At 37.7% G+C, this 18,814-nt stretch overlaps 2 protein-coding genes across 3 annotated transcripts; one reads left to right on the top strand and one right to left on the bottom strand.

Moving 5' to 3' along the window:
* The first annotated feature begins 714 nt into the window (after window positions 1-714).
* Window positions 715-6,383, top strand: tbpl1 (TBP-like 1). 2 transcript variants are annotated; one of them, XM_088001868.1, is made up of 7 exons: window positions 715-854; window positions 2,249-2,464; window positions 2,595-2,677; window positions 3,314-3,377; window positions 3,990-4,093; window positions 4,414-4,508; window positions 5,236-6,383. In XM_088001868.1, the coding sequence occupies exons 2-7, from the start codon at window positions 2,330-2,332 to the stop codon at window positions 5,316-5,318; spliced, it is 564 nt and encodes a 187-aa protein (XP_087857994.1). In that variant the 5' UTR covers window positions 715-854; window positions 2,249-2,329; the 3' UTR covers window positions 5,319-6,383. The 2 variants fall into 2 exon arrangements, with proteins under 2 accessions (XP_087857994.1, XP_087857995.1); XM_088001869.1 differs by lacking the exon at window positions 715-854 and having other exon boundaries at window positions 1,855-2,464.
* Window positions 5,932-16,131, bottom strand: slc2a12 (solute carrier family 2 member 12). Its single transcript, XM_015001852.2, has 6 exons — window positions 15,819-16,131; window positions 14,995-15,141; window positions 9,421-10,716; window positions 8,399-8,521; window positions 7,313-7,445; window positions 5,932-7,214 (listed from the first exon to the last, which is right to left on the bottom strand). Exons 2-6 carry the CDS (start codon window positions 15,104-15,106, stop codon window positions 7,121-7,123), a joined length of 1,758 nt encoding a protein of 585 aa, XP_014857338.1. The 5' UTR covers window positions 15,107-15,141; window positions 15,819-16,131; the 3' UTR covers window positions 5,932-7,120.
* Window positions 16,132-18,814: the final 2,683 nt, after the last annotated feature.

Here is an 18,814-nt window from a genome sequence, read left to right as displayed (position 1 = left end):
ACATTGCAGTCACAGACTGACATGTAAGCAAAAGTGCCATGAACAGGCACCACTGGGCCCTTTGACCACAAGTAGGCAAGGCTCAAGGGCACAGCAACTGAGAGAGACTGAGGATGCGAACCAGCAACCCACTGGTTAAGCCATGTCCTACAAATGTCAATAGTCTTCTGCCTACTTTTACACAAATATCCACAAGGTGGCGCAAGATGCACACAGTCAGAAATCTGCTAATCGATTAATAATGAATTCGAGCTATAGAAATAGCATTAAAAAATAATAATTGCTGAGCATATCAAACCAAATTGATCCCCAGAGCACAAGACAGGTTTACAAAATTACCAGTTTTATAAGAAAAATTAAACCTATATTGTGCTTAATTAAGACACATTCATTTCAAGTAGTTTACAAAGCAAATAAATTAAACTTAGATATTAAAAAAAAGCATTAGTAATATATCTCACACTTTTTGATTTTTTTTTTTGTGGAAAAGCGCACTAAAGTTTTCAAACTGTACATTTTAGGCATCTCACAAAATATTTTATTATATTCTATTTTGTTGATTATATTTATAAAACACGCTCATTTTCCGAAAGTTATAAAGAAAACTGGCGTATAGGTTGTACAAAATTTTTTATTTTAGCTTCTATTTAAAAAAAAAAAAGATTTGATTGTTTTTATTTTGTAAATTCATCTCAGGAAGTGACGTCACCCGGAAACGCAATCGTAATGCTGTATTATTGTGAAAAGTGACACCGGAAACAGGGATGTTTTCCTAGTTTATCTACATTTTTTTTCTTCTTTTTTACGATTGACTCTTTTGGAGCCTGTACATCTGCAGCAGCGTGGCAAGGGAGGTAGATAAAATAACTATCTGATCTATAAATCTATACCTTGTTCTTCACACGCATATTTATCTTAAAATAGTTAAGCTAGCCTTCTTTGAGCACTTAGCCTGGTAGCTATGTTTCGTTGCTAACAACTTTTCATTCATTGCAGCCTGTGCACTCCTCTTTGTTGTACCTTTGTTAACAACATTAGCTGGTTGAGCTCTAGCAGTTAGATTTCACCGACTCTACGTTTTAGCTCGTAAAATTCCAGCGATAGTATTAAGTTTTTGCATGTATTTAGACGAATATTCGCGGTGTTTTGTTCATACCTAGCAACCGAGTTGAACCATGGCTAAACTGTTGATAACACAAAGCAGACTTAGCTATTTAGCCGTAGGTTTAATATAGTTTTCTTGCTTTTGCTTAAAAAGCTAGACAGTACATTGCCAGTCACATCTAGTTATTAACTTTATGTATTTTCGGTGTCTGAGTATTTGGGGCAGTATGAATACGTTTCAGGTGTCAAACTCCAGTCCTGGAGGGCCACTGCCCTGCAAATTTTAGATGTGCCTCTGCTGCATCACACCTTAATACAATAATTAGGTCATTAGCAGGACTCTGGAGGACTTATTTACACAAGAAGGAGGTAATTAAGCCATTTCATTCCAGTTTCTTGTACTTGTGGCACATCTAAAAACTGCAGGACAGTGGCCCTTGAGGACTGGAGTTTGACACCCCTGAATGTCTAGGTAGGGTTATAGCAGTTAAAATTTCACACTTTCCAAGACACAAATTCTCTCTCTTTTTTTTTTATTTATTTATTTTGGGGTCATATTCGACCTTTAGGTGCAAATGTTTGTTTTGGTTTACTTTAGAAACTTGTAAGCTTTCTGTGCTTGTTTAAAAAAAAAAAAAAATAAATAAATAAATATATATATATATATATATATATATATATATATATATATATATATATATATATAAGCTTCATGTCCTCACGACTCGGTAACAAAAAACATCAATGACTAGATGAATGAATAGATGTGTGTGTGATTAGTGGATGAAAATAAAAGTGTACTCAATGGGTGGATGTGTAGATGAGTGAATGAACAGAGGAATGACTGATAAATGTTTATGGGTGGATGAATATAAGTATTAATGATAGGTGGATTTGTGACGTGCGATGATGGATGCATGATAGATTATTGAAAAAAATTGTTTGATGTATGTGTGCTGAAAAGATGGTAAGTGTTACAGATGGATGTGCATCAGAGATGAATGGGTAGATGTGAGAGAAGTAAGTGGATAAGTGATTGATTAGAGGATGATAATTTTGGATGTTGGAAGATGTTTTTTTTTTTTTTCCCCAGCTCAAATACAAGAGCTTTTCAGAAAAATTATTTTTTTGTTTTTGTCTTTAGCCTCTTCTCCTCAACACTCATTGAAGTTATGGTGAGGGAAGAGTGAATAAAAAGCCACAGTGGTCCTCTGCACAGTTCTCCATGGATTCCAACAACGATGAAGCACTCGACATCATTGTTACAAATGTGGTGGCCACGTTCAGGACCAGGTGTCACCTCAACTTGCGCAAGATTGCTTTAGAAGGAACCAATGTCATCTACAAGCCTGAAGTTGGAGTAAGTGAAACTTGTGCCTCGTGTCCTTTGAGCTCAGATGGGAAGCGTGTCTTCCATGTTAGAAAGGAATGGAAAATTGGAAAATGCGCCATTCTGGATCACTGAATGCTTGTCATATCTTTGTTTTCAGAAAGTGCTGATGAAACTCCGTAAACCAATGATAACCGCTTCAATTTGGTCCTCAGGGAAAATAATCTGCACTGGAGCAACAAGGTCAGTAGTCCTTATTTATATATATATATATATATATATATATATATTTGTGTATTTATGTATTATGCAAAATAAATTGCACTGGTTTGTTTTGTAGAGTGTCTACACATGGCATTGGCTGTGACATGGCTTTAAATAAGGTGCTCACCTAAGGTCACACCTTGTAGACACAGAGTTTGACAGAACTTCAGAAAGCTAAAAAAATAAAATAAAATACACAAAGAATCAATTTTGTAACTATTCATTGGTCTGTTTCTAGTATCAACACACAGGTTAGCCGCAATTGCCACTATTTTACCCACAAAAGGATCAATGTTGCTTCTCTGTTGTAAATAAAATAAATTACATCGTGTTACTTTTTTTGTGAGTGTATAAATACTGTAATATTTGCTCAGTTTTAATACGTTGAGAATTTCACACTGGCCCATACCTCATTTTTATCAGGTATAACTGTGCTTTACACCCAAAGTCAAGCGTTTCCTTATCTTTAAGGTACAGACATTGTTGTTATCTTAATGAGTTCTTGTGTCAGCAGTGACAAGCTGATAACATGTAGTTCTTTCAAAGTGCTGCACATATATGCTGTTTTGTGTTTTATGTGTTCTAAAAACTCATAATCTCTGCTTTCTAATTTAGTGAGGAAGAGGCGAAATTGGGCGCTCGGAGGTTAGCTCGCTGTCTGCAGAAACTGGGCTTTAAGGTGAGAACCTGCCTTTTGTTGCACACACAAAGTGAAGCCTTTTATGGAAGTCATGCTAGTAATGAGAGGATGATAGCTTTGCTTGCTAACTGTATTGTTAAGCTTTTAAGTGTAATGTTCTGCTGATGTTGAGCCGGTTATCAGACGGCATGTGCAAGTTTGTGGTTTGTATTTTCCATTACTTGCCCTATCATCAGTACTTTAGTCGATTTGAGCGTCCATTTGGCCTCTCGGGAAGCAAAGCACTTAACAGTAATCTGAAATAAACACACGCATCAACTGACTGAGGGCTATCGTGATGATTTGTCTTTTTACTTATCATTTGCGTCAAACAGGTTACGTGTCATAGTGAATGTAACAACAACTCAGAAAACAAGTTCTTGTCTAGCCGTTGATTCAGCTTTATATGACTGGGAATGATTTTTACTCTACAGCACAAATACTTGTCCATAAAATGTCCACACCTCTATTATTACAGATCTCTTGATTGCCAAGTTTTGTATACTTACATTTGGTTTGACATTTGTTCTAACCTATTATTATACATGAAAATTGTGTGACTGACATTTCATTTTCATCTGTAAACACATTCATATGTGCTTGTCGGTGCAGGTGAGGTTTTCGGCGTTCAGAGTTGTGAACGTGCTCGCTGTGTGCTCCATGCCGTTTGCAGTGCATCTTGTAGACTTCACAAAGAACAACCGGCCCATTGCCAGGTAACACATCCACTATTACGAGGCCACCGTTATTATGTAGGTAGATCGTACAAATTAAATATTGTCTGCAGAGTTGGACTCCACAGTTCAGTCTAAAATCTCCCAGATTTAGTTCACCAGATTAAAATGTTTACTCTATGCAACCAGTCCTTGATATTAATAGTGATTTGGCCCTTTTTGATAATAAAGTCGTTTGTTTGGATTATTTTAAAATGTTTGTTGGTAAATGATGCCCTCTAGTGGCTGTATTTTGCACTACAAAGTACGTCAACACTTCTAATTTCAACTGTGTGATAAAAGTTTATTTCTATGTTTGCCAGTTATGAACCTGAACTCCATCCTGCTGCTACTTATCGAATCAAAAATCTGAAGGCTACTGTCCAAGTGTTTTCTACTGGCAGCCTCACAGTAACAGGTATGTTACTTTCACATCACCACACACACACACACACACACACCCCTACCTTTCTTGCCCTCCTTTATCTACAGCTAGAGGGCACACAAGCTTAAGGGACTGAGGTTGTGTTGTTGCAATACTCTTTTACAGCCTGTTACCAGAAGTTTATGAATTTTTAATTTTAATTTAATTTTTAATATATTAAATATACTGTATTGATATACTGGTAAACTGACAGAAATTTCAGGTGCCTCAATAAATTACATTACTGAAAACTTGATTTTTTTAAGTGATGATTGAGGGTGTCGCGTCAGCCGCTTCCTTTTGATCCACTGTGTCCACAGTAGACACAGTGGACTGCAAAATAAGCTTTTTTTGAAATCCTCATTTCAGTTCTACCAGGGCTTGGCAGCTGCTCACGTGGCTTTACCCGTAGCTAATAATAACGAAATGTCAAATCCCTCAATCAGAAGGGATATTTAATTGAGCTTTTCTCCATTCTTACCTAACCGATACGATAAATCTATCACTTATGAAGAAGTGATGAGATCAGTTGGCCAAAATTTCTATATTAAAACATTTTTTTTTAATGTAATATTCATATTTTCTGATGAGCATTTGTTTTTCCTAATCGGCTTTAATCCATAATTGTCAAAATAAACTCTAAACCTTTTTCATTTTAGTATCTTATTGCTCTGAACATGCTTCAATGTCGTCACACATGCCTGACTCTCCTCATATTTAGGACCAAATGTGCAGAGCGTGGCCTCAGCAGTGGAGTACATCTACCCACTACTCTATGAGTGTCAGAAACCCCGCTGCAAATAAAGCAGAGGAGACCAGAGGGGATCCATGGGAATCATCAGGAAGCACCTTATCCTTGGATAAACGTTGCAACAGCAAGAAATGTCGAAACCACACGACTCATTGGACTCGGATGTTAGAATCCTATTTATTGGAGTCGAATGAAGATCGTTGCTTTGGGTGTCTTTTTTTGCATGGGCACAGAAAAACCCTCGACAGTGTTGATCATTGCAAAGTTGTCGTTTTCAGCCGCATATACAGCGAGTCCTCCTTTTTGTGTTTTCTTGATGAGAATCTCCGTCCATTTGCAGACAAAGATGAGATGTCCACCCCGTGTTGTAACAATTTTTTAAGCTAACAGATTCAGACAACAATTAGGAATGTAAACAAAACGCATCCTTCATCCTCCTTCATGTTGATTTCCCTTGCAGCGTTGTTTGATTCTCTGCCCTTTGTTCAAAAACGAACAGGCGTTACTTTGTGTCCTTTCCTCACAATTTCACTCTCCTGCTAAACTTGTATATATTTATTCGCATATGTTGGATAGTGCACTAGCGTAAACTATCTCTTACATGTTTTTAAATGTGAATTTTACTGCAGGTTTTCACGATGCTTGAGTGCTCAGAAACTGATTCGGTTTTTACTTGGTTCATTAAAATTCAAAGCCATCATTTTATTATTCAGGAATAAAAGAAGTCAGTTGATATGAAAACAGTACATAACTCATAACATCAGCAGCCACCTTGTGGACAAATGTTTGGCAGCAGTAACACTTGTTGAGAAGATTTACTCCATTCACAAGGTTTTACAGTGAAATACAATAAAGGCAGCACTGAAGCGGCATTAAAAAAAAAAAAAAAAAAGCCCAGACAGAAAGCAGTGTTTTCCTGGTTGTATAACATTTGAATGCTTTAAGTTTTGCATCATTGAGGCATCACTTATATTGTATGTGTGCATCTCCTATTAAGATGTTGAAATGAAACTTGCTTTTTATGTGTGATTGAGTACTTTCTGAACAAGTGGTGAGTAAAAAAATTGTGACACTTAAACTTTTGTATTCTGTATAAAAATAAAAAGGCTATTAAACAACTGCTGTTTTTTTCCTGGTTTTAACTGGTTTCAAATAAGACACTTAAGTGTATTCTGTAGTTGTGTTTTCTCACTAAATGTGGAGAGCTACAGTTTTTTGTTCTCCAAAAACTATTCTAGAAAGAGTTCTCGTTAAGAGACTTTAGATTTGACTTCAAAAATATTAGTGTTCATATTGAATGTTCTATTAAAAATTGCGCTAAAAAGGTTCTACACAAAACAGTCGCCCATCAGACTCTAATACTAATAATTGTAAATGTTAACCTAGCATTACCTCCCAACCAAAAAAAAATAATTCAAATTTGTGTTGCCATAATAAAATAAGACTGTATTACCCTACTGTTAAAACTGGCAGAACTGGTTTGAATATCCAAATCAGTAAATACAAAGGTTTAATACTACAAACGGCACACATTTTAACCGTAAATGTGTCCAACTTGACTGATGTTTGCTTTGAAAATTTGTCTAAATAGAAGAAAGCTACAACTATTCTGTTTTATTCCTCACATTTTGGCAAAATTTAAAAAAAAATGAAGTGGAAAAATATGCATTTTCCCCACTTTTTGGTTTCTTTCCGTTTCTGATCTGATCGTGACAAAAGTCAAATAACTGCATTTTATAGTGTGGGCTAGCCAACACTGCCGGGATAAACAGATGGGACTAAGATCTGCTCTATATTTTCAAAGCATTGTTTTGTTTTTGATCATGTCAGGTTACAGCAGGAGAAAAAAACGGTGTTACATTTTTGCGGGACACTCTGTGGACGGGCTCCTCCTGATCAAGGTCTCCTGAGGCTGCGCCTGTCTGAAAAGGTTTACCTCAAAGTTCTTCCTGGTAATTTAGGGAAAGCAGAAACAGAAAACAAGGGTTTTACTAGTTTTAGCTTACAAATAAACCTTCTAGAGGACATGAGCATGTTTGTCACTTACTTGCTTGCCAGCTCTTTTGATATCTCCTCCAGTGTCCGGCCTTTGGTCTGAGGAACGCAAAGGATGACGAACACCAGCAGGACAAAACTCATACCGGAGTATAGAAACATTACATTGGGAACGCCGATCTTTTCTGGAGAAAAAAAACGATACAAGGCATGCAAAATATGTCACCACAGTTTTGCTGTCCCCTCTACTGATATGAAATGCAGACGATGGGATTTTAAGTTTAGAACGCCGTCTGCAAATTCGGCTGCAAGCTGAATGAGACGAGGAGCTCATTCAGTATTTTAGTAGCATTAGCAAAACTGAAAGGTGATTTGTGAAAATTTGTGAAATCCATAGTATATTTGCTGTAGTTGCTTTGGCTCGAAGCCTGTCTGTAATAAAAGCAAACTGAACAAGAAATTGTTTGGAAGCGAACTGAGATCAGAAAGTGTGTCGTCTGATCCACACCAGGGTTCGCTTGAGTGTATTCACACCTGCACAAAAGGTTCAGACCAGCTGAGGAAACAAACCGGTTTGTTTAAAGCGGCCCAAATGTGTCGGGGGGTGAATACACCCTTAAAACGGGCTGCAAAAAACACCTCAAAATCTCACAGCTGAAAGTGAGAAGTAGGGCAAACTTTCCTCAGACTGATCTCTGGTAGATGGATACAAAAAATATCGTAATAAAGTTATTTCTACCAAACCGGGATAACATTATCTCTTAAGGTCTAGAGTGTCCTAACTTTTTCCTAAATTGAAGAATCAATATCCCTGGTATATTTTTGTTTAACGATTAGAACAAGGTTATCCTTCATTTCAGAGGTAGCAGAAGTAGCTAATAAAGGTTAGGATGGAGCAGTCTGATTTGAAATCAGGGATTTTGCAGAACGTGCATGAAATAATCTATTTTCCCCCTTCTCTGAGGCAAAGGTCAAAGATTAAAGTTGTGTTGTGTGTAAATCAATTGTTTGCTAGCGATTACTGTGCAGGCACGTTGTTTGTATAACCAGTGGTGATGTGTTTGTCCAGCTTTATGGTTACTAATAAAATTTACGCAACCTAAACATTACAAAGCTCCACAGTGGCGAACATACAGACCTGTGATGGTGAGAAAAGTCATGGAAATGAGCAGGTTTGTGGCCCAGTTCACTGCCGACACGACCGACACGGCCCTGCCTCTGACTCCCATGGGGAAGATCTCACTGAGAACCACGTAGACCACTGAGAAGGGAACACAAGGAAGACACATTTAAAAAAAAAAAGAAGGGATAATTAGTGGAAACTTCATAGTCAGGGTTCATGTTGCATTATCAGGGGACCTCTGTTGCTATCTATTACCTAATTTACCTAATCCTAATTACTGTTCAACTGTAACTCTTATACTTTGCTCTTGGTTGTGTAATGCGCTAATTTACAGCTGTCTTTAAACACATAAAGATCATTTGCTGGGACGAGAAAACGCAAGAGAAAATTCAGCCTGTTCAGCATTTATCAGTCAGTCATAAAAGCACAGTGTGTGCAAAAGTATTCATACCCCTTTGACCTTTCTGTATTTAGTCTCGCTACAACCGCAATCTTTAACTGTACTGACGTTTCTGAACTTTCTAGTGTAATGCAAAATATATATGAGATGGAAAGCTAAAACTACACATCTTCCCGAGAGACATGGTGGTGCCAGTATCATGCTGTGGGATTGTAAAAAGCTATGTTCGCATCGCCCTAAACACGTACCCAATGACAAACATGTTACAGTTATGCCATAAAGACTTTATAGTGGTAATTCTACAAAGTATTTATTTGAAGAGGGATGGAGGCAAATGCACACTTTTCAGATTTTTTTCTTGAGCAAATATTGAAAGTGTACTACTTTGTGTCTGTCTGAGATAAAATACATAACAGTGCATTAAAGATAGGGGTTGCAACATGACAAATTGCAATAAAAATCTAAAAATGCATAATTACATTCGAAAGACTTGGTTTACGGATGGTGATACTGAATAAGCTTGGAAGTATCAACAAAGATTATCTTAATATTTCAGTGACTTTGTTTTCATGCTTTGTAGAGGATAATGGAAAAAAAAAACTAACAAAAAAAAAAAAAGCAATGAACAGACACTTACTGGGTCCGAGGCTAATTGAGAAGGCAGCCACATACACCAGCAGGCTAATCAGAGATGCCCACTTTAACGAGGAAGACAGTTCTACATGAGTTTTTTCTGGATCCAAGCCCCAAGACCTGTCAGTCTCAGCGTCAGTCCTTTGTGCCTCCTCAGCGCTCCAGTGGCTGGGGAGCTGAGTGGAAAAAATCTCACTGCTGTCCAGTTCTGCTGAGGTTCCGTTTAAATCCCACGGTGAATATGTGTGGTTCACTAAAGTCTGACTTTTACACAGGCTTGTTAGGTGAGTGTGGCTTTGCAGAGTCAGAGTACCGAGCGCAGCCAGAGACGTTCCCATTGCGACCGCGCCCACGCACAGGAAGAGCTTGGTTCCCACGCGGTCGACCAGCAGCACGGCGGGGATCGTGCCCACTACCTTGACCACTCCGAACCCCGTGGAGGCCAAGGTGGCGGCATCGTCGCTGTCGAAGCCGACGCTACGGAGGAGCGGCGAGGCGTAGGAGAGGATGTTGGGCTGCCCGGTGGCCTGCTGGAGGAACACTAAGGCCATGCCCGTAACCAACCGCGACCGCAGGTTTGCCTTGGAACTGAACAGCTCCCAGAAACTGTGTTCGGATTCTTCCTTCAGTCCAACCTGGATGTCCCTCAGCTCGTCTGACACGTCTTCCTTAGCTCTGCCTCTCATCCTCGCCAGCACCGCTCTCGCCTGCTCCACTTTTCCCTGAGTCACAAGGAAGCGAGGACTAGGAGGGAGGAAGAGGAGTGCGCCCATCTGGAGCAGTGCAGGAGGAATCACAAGTCCAAATGTGTACGCCCAGCCGTGCGGCGTAGTAGTGAAGGCGTAGCTGCAGCTGAAGCCCAGCATCACCCCTACGACCACCATCAGCTCGTACAGGGTGACCAGCAGGCCCCTACGCTCCCTTGGCGAGATCTCTGCAATGTACAGACACGCTGCAGTTCCTGACAGAGACGTCCCCATTCCGACCACCACACGGCCCAGCGTGAGAGCTACGAGAGAAGTCAAAGCGACTAGCACGATGGTCCCTCCAACCACCAGGGCGGCGCTCAGGAGCAGAGAGCAGCGGCGGCCGTAGCGATCCAGAATGGGGCCCCCCGCCAGGCAGACGAGGAGAGCTCCGAGCAGCTGGGAGCTCACCAGAAGTTCTTGTTCTCGGCAGGAGAGAGAGAGGACGCTCCGCAGCTGCAGCAGGACCCCAGAGGTCAGGCCCATTTCATAGCCCAGCATTAAGCCGCTCAGTGAGGCGGACACGGCCGCGATCACCACCAGCCAGCTGCAGCCTGAAGGAAGAAACGGGGAAAAGAGAGGAATTGTCAGAGGGATCGGATAGCGGGGTTTAGTAAAATACCAGTCTCCTATTCCTGGTCCCAGTACTTTTAGGACCTAAGTTGCAACACTTTTTTATGTGCTGATCTTCCAGGAACTGCTGCTTGAATGGGAACAAAGAAACTTCTACTCATCAAAGTGCAGCTTTGATTAAAAAGATTACAGTTTCATGTCAGAAAACCGTGATAATAAAGAAACGGCTGTCCCTGTTGTTTGGGACAGTTTAGCTTTGAAAAACTTGACATGTTTTGTGTCATTTAGTAATTTCTCACACATTTATCTAAACTAATTCTACAAACATGGTCTGAACAGTATGGAGAAAACAACAACAACAACAACAACATGACTGCTATGGTCAGACTAGTCGAAGAATGTCTGGAAAAACAAATCATGTGGTCTTTCCACAGTTTAAAAATTGGGTGTAGGTCTGAACTTTGACTAAGCCATTTTAACACTTTGATGTCAACCAAAGCTTTCTAGCTCTGGTTGAATGTTTAGGGTAATTTTTTCTACTGGAAGATGAACCTCCACCACAGTGTCATGCCTTTTGCAGCTTTTAACAGCTTTTTTTTGTTTGTTTTTTGTTTTTTTGTTTTTTTTTTACCAGAGCTGTCCAGCTCCATCTATCTTCTCATCAACTATGACCAGCTCCTCCTGTCCTGCTAAAGAAAAGAAATCCCCACAGCATAATCAGTCACCGCTCTGTTTCACTGTAATCATATTGTGCTATATGTGAAGTTGTTGCCACACAGGCCAGAATTGTTTTTACTCATCCACCCAGACTGCCTTTTCCACATGTTTGTTACCACTGGTATGAGCTGTATGTATCAAAATGCAAATGAAGCTTTTAACAAAAGCTATCTTGCCAACATGTTAAAATGTTTCTTCCTCCACTACAGATGTAGCTGTTATTCTGTATTGGTGTATCACATTAAAAATCAAATTGAAAAAAAAAAAAAAAAAAAAAAAACATTTAAAACTATAAAAGCACTCAATCAATATAAATCCTTTCACAAGTCACGAAATCTATAAATATTATTGGAGTTAATTATCAGACAGAAACGTGATAACCTGACATCGTCACGTTAAGCTATATATATAAGCTGAACTCCTGAACGAGGAACAGTTTTTATCAGTCAACAGCTTCTTGCTCATAAAGTCTGACTGTATCTGATGTTACCTGATTGAACTGGTATATGTGTAACCAGATCAGAATCTGAATGCATTCATTGAACTTTATTTGAACTGAATTGGATTTGAATTGAATCCATTTGCTTTTCAGGATATCGTAGTGAGATGACTTGCGATATGACTATGATGAAACCACATTTTGCTGCTTTTTGTTTTTGATTTTTTTTTTTGTCTTTCTTTAAACAAAGAAGCTTTCTTTGATTTAGATCTTCACAAACCATATCGCCTTAACCCTGCTGACTTTGTGGAAATACAGGTCGGAGGTTCACAGGAGAAATGATAACGCAATCTTCTGAGCAGCTGTGTGTCTACCTAATACGCAAGTGGGATCATTACCGTGAGACTAGAGAGGTTTGGAGGCTGCAAAGACGACAAAGCTTCCAGCCTCCAGTGACCTGCAGTATTATTTCACCCTTTTAAGGTGCCTAAAATCTGTAATGTTAATTCATATTTTAAGGCACAGTCACACTGAAATCTGTTTGGAAAAACCTAACTTTAATTTGAGCATGTTTAATCAAGAAATTTTCATGTTGGTCCATCCCTAAATATTTGATTTAGTAATGTTGCTATTATTTGAGTACAATTTTTTGGCTACTCAAATAGCTAGAAATTGAGTCACTTCACTGAATAAAAAACTAAATGTATGAGACACAGAAACACACTCACACTTTGCATTAAAGTGAGACAGGATCCACTGTTCTAATTTTCTACACACTAAGCAGTATATACTGTGACTAAAAGTACTTTGCGCTGTTCTCACATACTTTGCTACAGTAGCTATAAGTTTCATAAGCTTCATGTTCTAAAATAGATTTAGCAGCGTTTAATGTTTTTTTATTGAAATGTAACTGTACATATGCACATAAAACTATATTGTAGGTCTTATTACATAATTTTTGTACCAATGAAATCAAATCAATGATACGTTTGAACAGTTAGTCAGTACCTGAGTAGCCTTTTTATCAAATTACATCTTAAGTAATATGTAATAGTTAATAAAAAAAAGTCTAAAAATACATCTAATGTTGATGGTTTTGTTGATTCATATAAGTCTGATTAGTTAATATTTAAAAATCTTAGGTATAAAATGCCTGTACTGCTCCACCAAAGGTCAAAGTGAGAAAAAAGTCAAACAACTTTTGGCATCAACATAAATCAGCATTTTTGGAGGAACTCACCACGGACAATGTGCACAAGCAGCTAATACTTTGTCTTTGGTTCAGTGATCACCAATTTGCAAACTCACACCACTTATGCGTTGATTTAAACGAGAACATCTACTGCATTACTTGTTTGGTTTGCTAAGTGAGTGGATGAGCAGGGCATGGGGATCGGTGTGGAGGAGGTTGTTACGTGAAAAGAGACTGGATAGGAGTGAAGTATTTACACCTCTTGATTTTTTGGACAGCGTGGCTGCACACCTCACAAAACATCCTTGGTTAAAACAACACTAATCAGTCAAGTAGCAAAGAGGTCAATGGTGATCTGCAAAGATTCACAGATCCCATAAGAAAATCTGTCAAAAAGACAATTTTTAAAGTTGCATCCTTAAATTTGGCCTATGGAAAAATGGCAAGAAGAAAACCATAAGATCTCCTGTTTTGGAGTTGAAAATATCTGGAAAGAGGAAGTTCTGGTCAGATGAGACCAAATAAAATCTATTTCAAAACACAATGAGTGGTGGAAAACTAACATTGTACTTCACTCTGAACATACCAACCCCACAATGCAACATAGTGGTGGCAGCGTCATATTGTGGATTTTTTTTTTTTTTCCCAGCAGGGACAGATAAGCTAGTCAGAGCTGATGGGAGTGCAGAATAATATAAATACTATCTAGAGGAAGAAACATTTTAAATCTTTTTTTTCTTTTTTTTTTTTTTTTTTTAAATTAAGTAACATTTTTGTGTAACTTCATCATTTCGGAGAGGTTCTTCTTCTCCCGGTACGGAAGCAGTTTGTAACTTATACACAAGTTGTGACACAAACTTTGTGGCTGATTGAACACAAAGGCAGACTAGGAGATATGGATTTGGCCTTACGCTCTTCTTTCTGTTTGGACTGTCACATAAAATGCAACAAAAAAAAAATGGAAGAAAAAGGATTCTGATTGTAGCGTGAAAAAGATTAAGGGAAATGTGTACTATTTTAAGGCACTCTATCTGAACTCCTTTTTATTTTGCTTTTGGTACACATAAACTTTAATTCTCATTTTAACCATTTTTATATTATGCAAATGTGTTTATGAAGCCTCAATGGATTAAGATGATTGGCAGCAGAACAGTAGTATGCCACTGAGCTAACAGGTACACCCACTGCAAGAATTCAAGATTAATTCTCCACCTTAAAACTTTTTGAGTCAGTCTTTTATGCAATAAGTTTCAAACTATTTTGATAATAGTTCTCACATTTATTTTAAGTCCCTGCAAAGTTTGTATTTGCACATCCTTGTCCTTTCTACTATTATTTTTCCAACCAACAGCTCATAAATATGTAGCATACAATAAATAATGAATATTAATGCCTTAAAATGTTTGTACAGACAACACTACACACAAAAAGACCACAGTTAGGGATTTGGAAAGAAAGACTTGATGAGAGATCAGGAAGATGAATCAGTGCTCACTCAATAGCTGACGGCAACATTCCAGCAACTTTTCAGCGTAAGGTTCTTTAGCAATCAGTTTTGCAAAATCATTCTTATCCCTTTCCACTGATAATCTCTGCCATTTTTGTTGATACAGCTAAATTGTATAATGTCATGTATAAATAATAGAACAAGAATGAGTAGAAAGTACAAGACTCACCCTGCAAGACTTTAAAAAACCCTTTGGTTTTTACACCTCTTTATCAGACGTTTGTGTCAAATCTGATCCCTTCAAGATATCTGGAGTTATCAGCTCAATTATAATTCATTCATTTATTTTATATATATATATATATATATATATATATATATATATATATATATATATATATATATATATAATTTAATTTTAAATGCTTAAGACATGATATTAGTGTATGTGTGTGTGTATTTACCTGGTCCTTTGGGTGGGGTCAGCCTCTGGGTTTCAGAAGCATGATTGTCTGGTAGGTGAGTGGGGGTTGGCAGCAGAGTGGGGGTCTTCTTGGTCTCATTGTTGGGGTCCATTATCAACGAAGAGAGAGAGAGGAGTATGTCTAGGCCTAAATGGCATAATCAGTATTAATTTTGCCAATAAACAAGCAAAAGAACAGACCTTTAAATTGGGCGACATCAGACCGTAATAGTGTCTTGTTAATAGAAGTGTGAAAAAAAATATTAATACAGAAATGTGACGTAAATTCTGCAACATTTGAACAGAAATCTGATCAAGACAAGTAAACAGATATCACACAGCTGATGCTAGTTCCTCACGTGGATTCTGTCAATACAGCGGAAGCATGCTGATCGATAAAAAAGAACAATAAACTACTATCGTCTGCTTTCTAGTGTAAGTCATACATCACTTTAAAAAAAAAGATCCTGACTGCATAAACGGCTTTACTATCAAACTATTACCAACTTGCCCTGTAGGAATTTATTCTTTTATTTCTTTTTCAACTTATCAAAGCTGCTTCTAACTATTCCTGATTTATGTATTTATTTATTTGTTTATTTTAAAGGTTAGGGTTAATTATTAAACCAGAGTTAAGTTTTTGTAACTGAGGCTGACCCTCCTTCTCCTCGTGTAAATAATACAAACATATTCACTAACTCTCAAATAAAACAAAAAAATAGGCACATGTAAGATTTGGCTACAGGACAGTATGTCTAAGTTAAACTTGAAAAGTGGAAGAAAGAAGTGTTTCGGTTTGTGACAGCTAGTCAGGCAGTGTCCTACCTAAAAGTCCCAGCTGTCAAAACTGCGGTTGGTTTAAACTCGCGTTGGTCGGGCCATTGGTGTTTTTTCCTCGGTCCTCCTCACCGGGCTGAGTTCTGCAAACTCCTGTAGAGCTCGTGTCAGAGCACGCGTTCACTCTTGTTATGGTGAGGCATGTTCTTAACCCCGCCCCTTTATGCCTTTGTCAACCAATAGGAAGAGTCGGTTTGTCCTCAAGATTTCCCAATGTGCATTACTATTGGTCGGAGCGTATCTAAGCGTTAAGAACCTTCATGGGACATTATGTTTGTAAGAAAATAAATGCAAATGTGAAATTGATACATTAACTTGATCTCGTTGTGCAACCCATTGTAGCAGATGTTTTTTTATTTTTATTTTTTTATAACCATTATATGTAACCAACAATAAAATACACCTGTATCAATACTGCTTTTTCCCACATACAGGGAATGAAAACAAAAACATTTTGCCACCTGCAGTTAATCCAAGGTACTCAGATGACTGCTGTCAGTCCTGAGATCCTGAATGTTTCAGGACTGAGTTGTCACACCTGCCCTGCTGCCTCACAAATGACAGAATGTAGCCTTTCCCATACCTGGAATGATATGTTTGTGTTTGACCTACTTGAGATGCCTACAGATCATCTGACCTGCAAGATTTAAAGCGTGACCCCCTCATTTAGGTTTACAAGATAATTGCTTGTGCTCCAAGTATTGTAACTGAAATGTAGAGATGTTGACACAGAAACCCTATTGGGTAACATTTTTCTTAAGGGGATAAATAGCCTACATATCCTTAATGCCCATGATAAGTAATGGCTGTGGATAACATTAGCTGAAATCAGATGTAAGTTGTTCCCATGGAAGACATAAAGGCTGTATGTATGAATGTGTTCATGTGTTACGTAATGATCTGATAGCCAAGAATTTTGGGGGTGGCCTACTTGCTAGAGTTTCTGCTCTACTATGTCAGCATATTTAAGTTGATATCTTATCAGCCTCAGTTCTTTGAATGCAGTGTTACATATTCCTAACTTTATTGTTATTCAAAAACAATTTCAAATTGGCTTTGGTATCTTTCCAGTCTCCTGACACCTACACAAATGTAATGATCTATCAGTATTGTGCAAATTGGCTGCCTATATGTCAGTGCATGTGTTTGGTTTGGGCTAAAAAGAAAAGAAAAATATATACCGTATATATTTTTTTCTCTGAAGCTGAGAGCGGAAAGAGCAGTGGTTCTGAGATCTTGGCGTCAGAGTCTTCCTGTAGACAGGATGTTTTTATGGCTTGTTTATGTGTTTGGACCTGCCCCATGCATTGCATGGCAGTCACTTATTCTACACTTCAATCCCTTTGATATTTGTTTTTGTTACGTCACTATTAATGCGGTTCGAAACGCTGCATTTGAACAAATTTTAGCTTATAAACTAAGTTAAAATGACTGGAGTAATTTTATGTAAGTTAACATGTTTGTGATGACCCACATCTTACTTGGTAGTGTCAACTTGCTAGTCACTCATTATCATAGTCATCATGCTAAAAATGGTTTTATAGCTAAAAAAAAAAAAAAAAAAAAAAAAAAAGAAAAAGAAAAAGCATTTGAGCTGATTTTTTATGTTTAGCATACTGAATGTAGTCAATGTAAGTCAACATAATGGTCATACCACACATGCTACTGACAGCATTTACACTGACTTTAGCATTTTAGCTCATTTTAACTTACACTATGTTTTCACACTGAATGGAGAAATTTTATGTTAGTCAACATGCTAGTTATAAACCTCATCCTACTTGTAGCATGAACATGCTAGTCACTTGATAGTAGTGATAGCCCTCATGCTAACAACATAAAATAAGCATTTCAGCTAACTTTAGATTTATTTGCTACATTTGTCATACTCAATGTATTAAGTCAATGTAAATCAACATCCTGGTGATACCACACATGCTACTGACAGCATGTAAGCTAACATTAGCATTTTCCTTAATCTTGGTTTATATTATCATACTAAATGGAATAATTCCATGATAATTAACATAATACTCCATATTCTACTGACTACAGTTTAGTTCACCTTATGTGAGAAACACCAAATTTACTACAGTCAGATCACGTAGTGTTTGTTTGTATTACTGTACACAGGTACCCCAACCAATTTGTTTTGTTTATTATAATAAGTAAATTTTTCATGGTAGTTTGTTAGTAGTTTCAGAGCCTAGTTTTTTTATGTCTATCTCCTGCCTTAATTCACAGTAATTATATTTCCGAGATGCCATTGAATGCTTCTATTTACACGTGTCCCGTGTTCAAATCTAGACTCACTCTTTGGTAGGTCCCTTTTTAAATGTCCTCAGAAATGTTCTAATAAGTGAAATTAAATGGTGCCAAAAACATTTGCTATGCCAAGTTTACTGGGTGGAGACTCCTTTTTTGGAAAATGCTGTTTAACCTGCCACAACCTGTATGTTCCCCTAACCTGAATACTAATGCAATTCAAGATAGATTGCTTACAGACATTTGTCATTGAGCAGACAGATATCTGTAAGACCCGAAAAAAGGGGTGAAAGTAGTTTTAAGTTATTGGGGGTATTATGACAAAAAAATAAATAAAATTACATATATGTATATGCATACATTATTGTGGACAGAAAGGTAGCGAGCAATTTACTTGTACACACACATACGAGTGACACTCAAAAGATTAACAGGGACAGTACAATAGGTGCATTCTCTACTTATAAACAATCTATAACTAAACAGTTTAGCAAAAGTTGGCAGAGCTTGCACTTTTCCGTATTAAAGTTCAAAAGCAACTATGATTACGTAACACTTAATCATTTGTTGTGTAAGTTCAATAGATGCCCCCTGATGTAAAAATATATTTAGTCACATTTAATGCTGTGAGCCATCAAAACAGGATAGTGTTTGTTAAAACTCTCAAAGTTGCACAAAATACAACGAGCAAAATGTTTTCAAATGAAGTACATGCTGGG

The sequence above is a fragment of the Poecilia mexicana genome, unplaced genomic scaffold (genome assembly GCF_051168715.1).
Source record: "Poecilia mexicana isolate PSO_F unplaced genomic scaffold, ASM5116871v1 scaffold_21, whole genome shotgun sequence".
NCBI lineage: Eukaryota > Metazoa > Chordata > Actinopteri > Cyprinodontiformes > Poeciliidae > Poecilia > Poecilia mexicana.
This window is presented reverse-complemented; position numbering and strand designations above follow the sequence as displayed.

What these genes read in the sequence shown, in the direction of transcription:
- tbpl1 (XM_088001868.1), top strand. Translation starts at nt 2,330, where the DNA reads ATGGATTCCAACAACGATGAAGCACTCGACATCATTGTTACAAATGTG. An exon ending in AACAACCGGCCCATTGCCAG is followed by an intron (nt 4,094 to 4,413) that starts GTAACACATCCA and finishes TATGTTTGCCAG; the next exon opens with TTATGAACCTGAACTCCATC. An exon ending in TGGCAGCCTCACAGTAACAG is followed by an intron (nt 4,509 to 5,235) that starts GTATGTTACTTT and finishes CCTCATATTTAG; the next exon opens with GACCAAATGTGCAGAGCGTG.
- slc2a12 (XM_015001852.2), bottom strand. Translation starts at nt 15,106, where the DNA reads ATGGACCCCAACAATGAGACCAAGAAGACCCCCACTCTGCTGCCAACC. An exon ending in GACCCCACCCAAAGGACCAG is followed by an intron (nt 10,717 to 14,994) that starts GTAAATACACAC and finishes TTCTTCCTTCAG; the next exon opens with GCTGCAGCTGGCTGGTGGTG. An exon ending in CTCAATTAGCCTCGGACCCA is followed by an intron (nt 8,522 to 9,420) that starts GTAAGTGTCTGT and finishes TTCCCTTCTCAG; the next exon opens with TGGTCTACGTGGTTCTCAGT.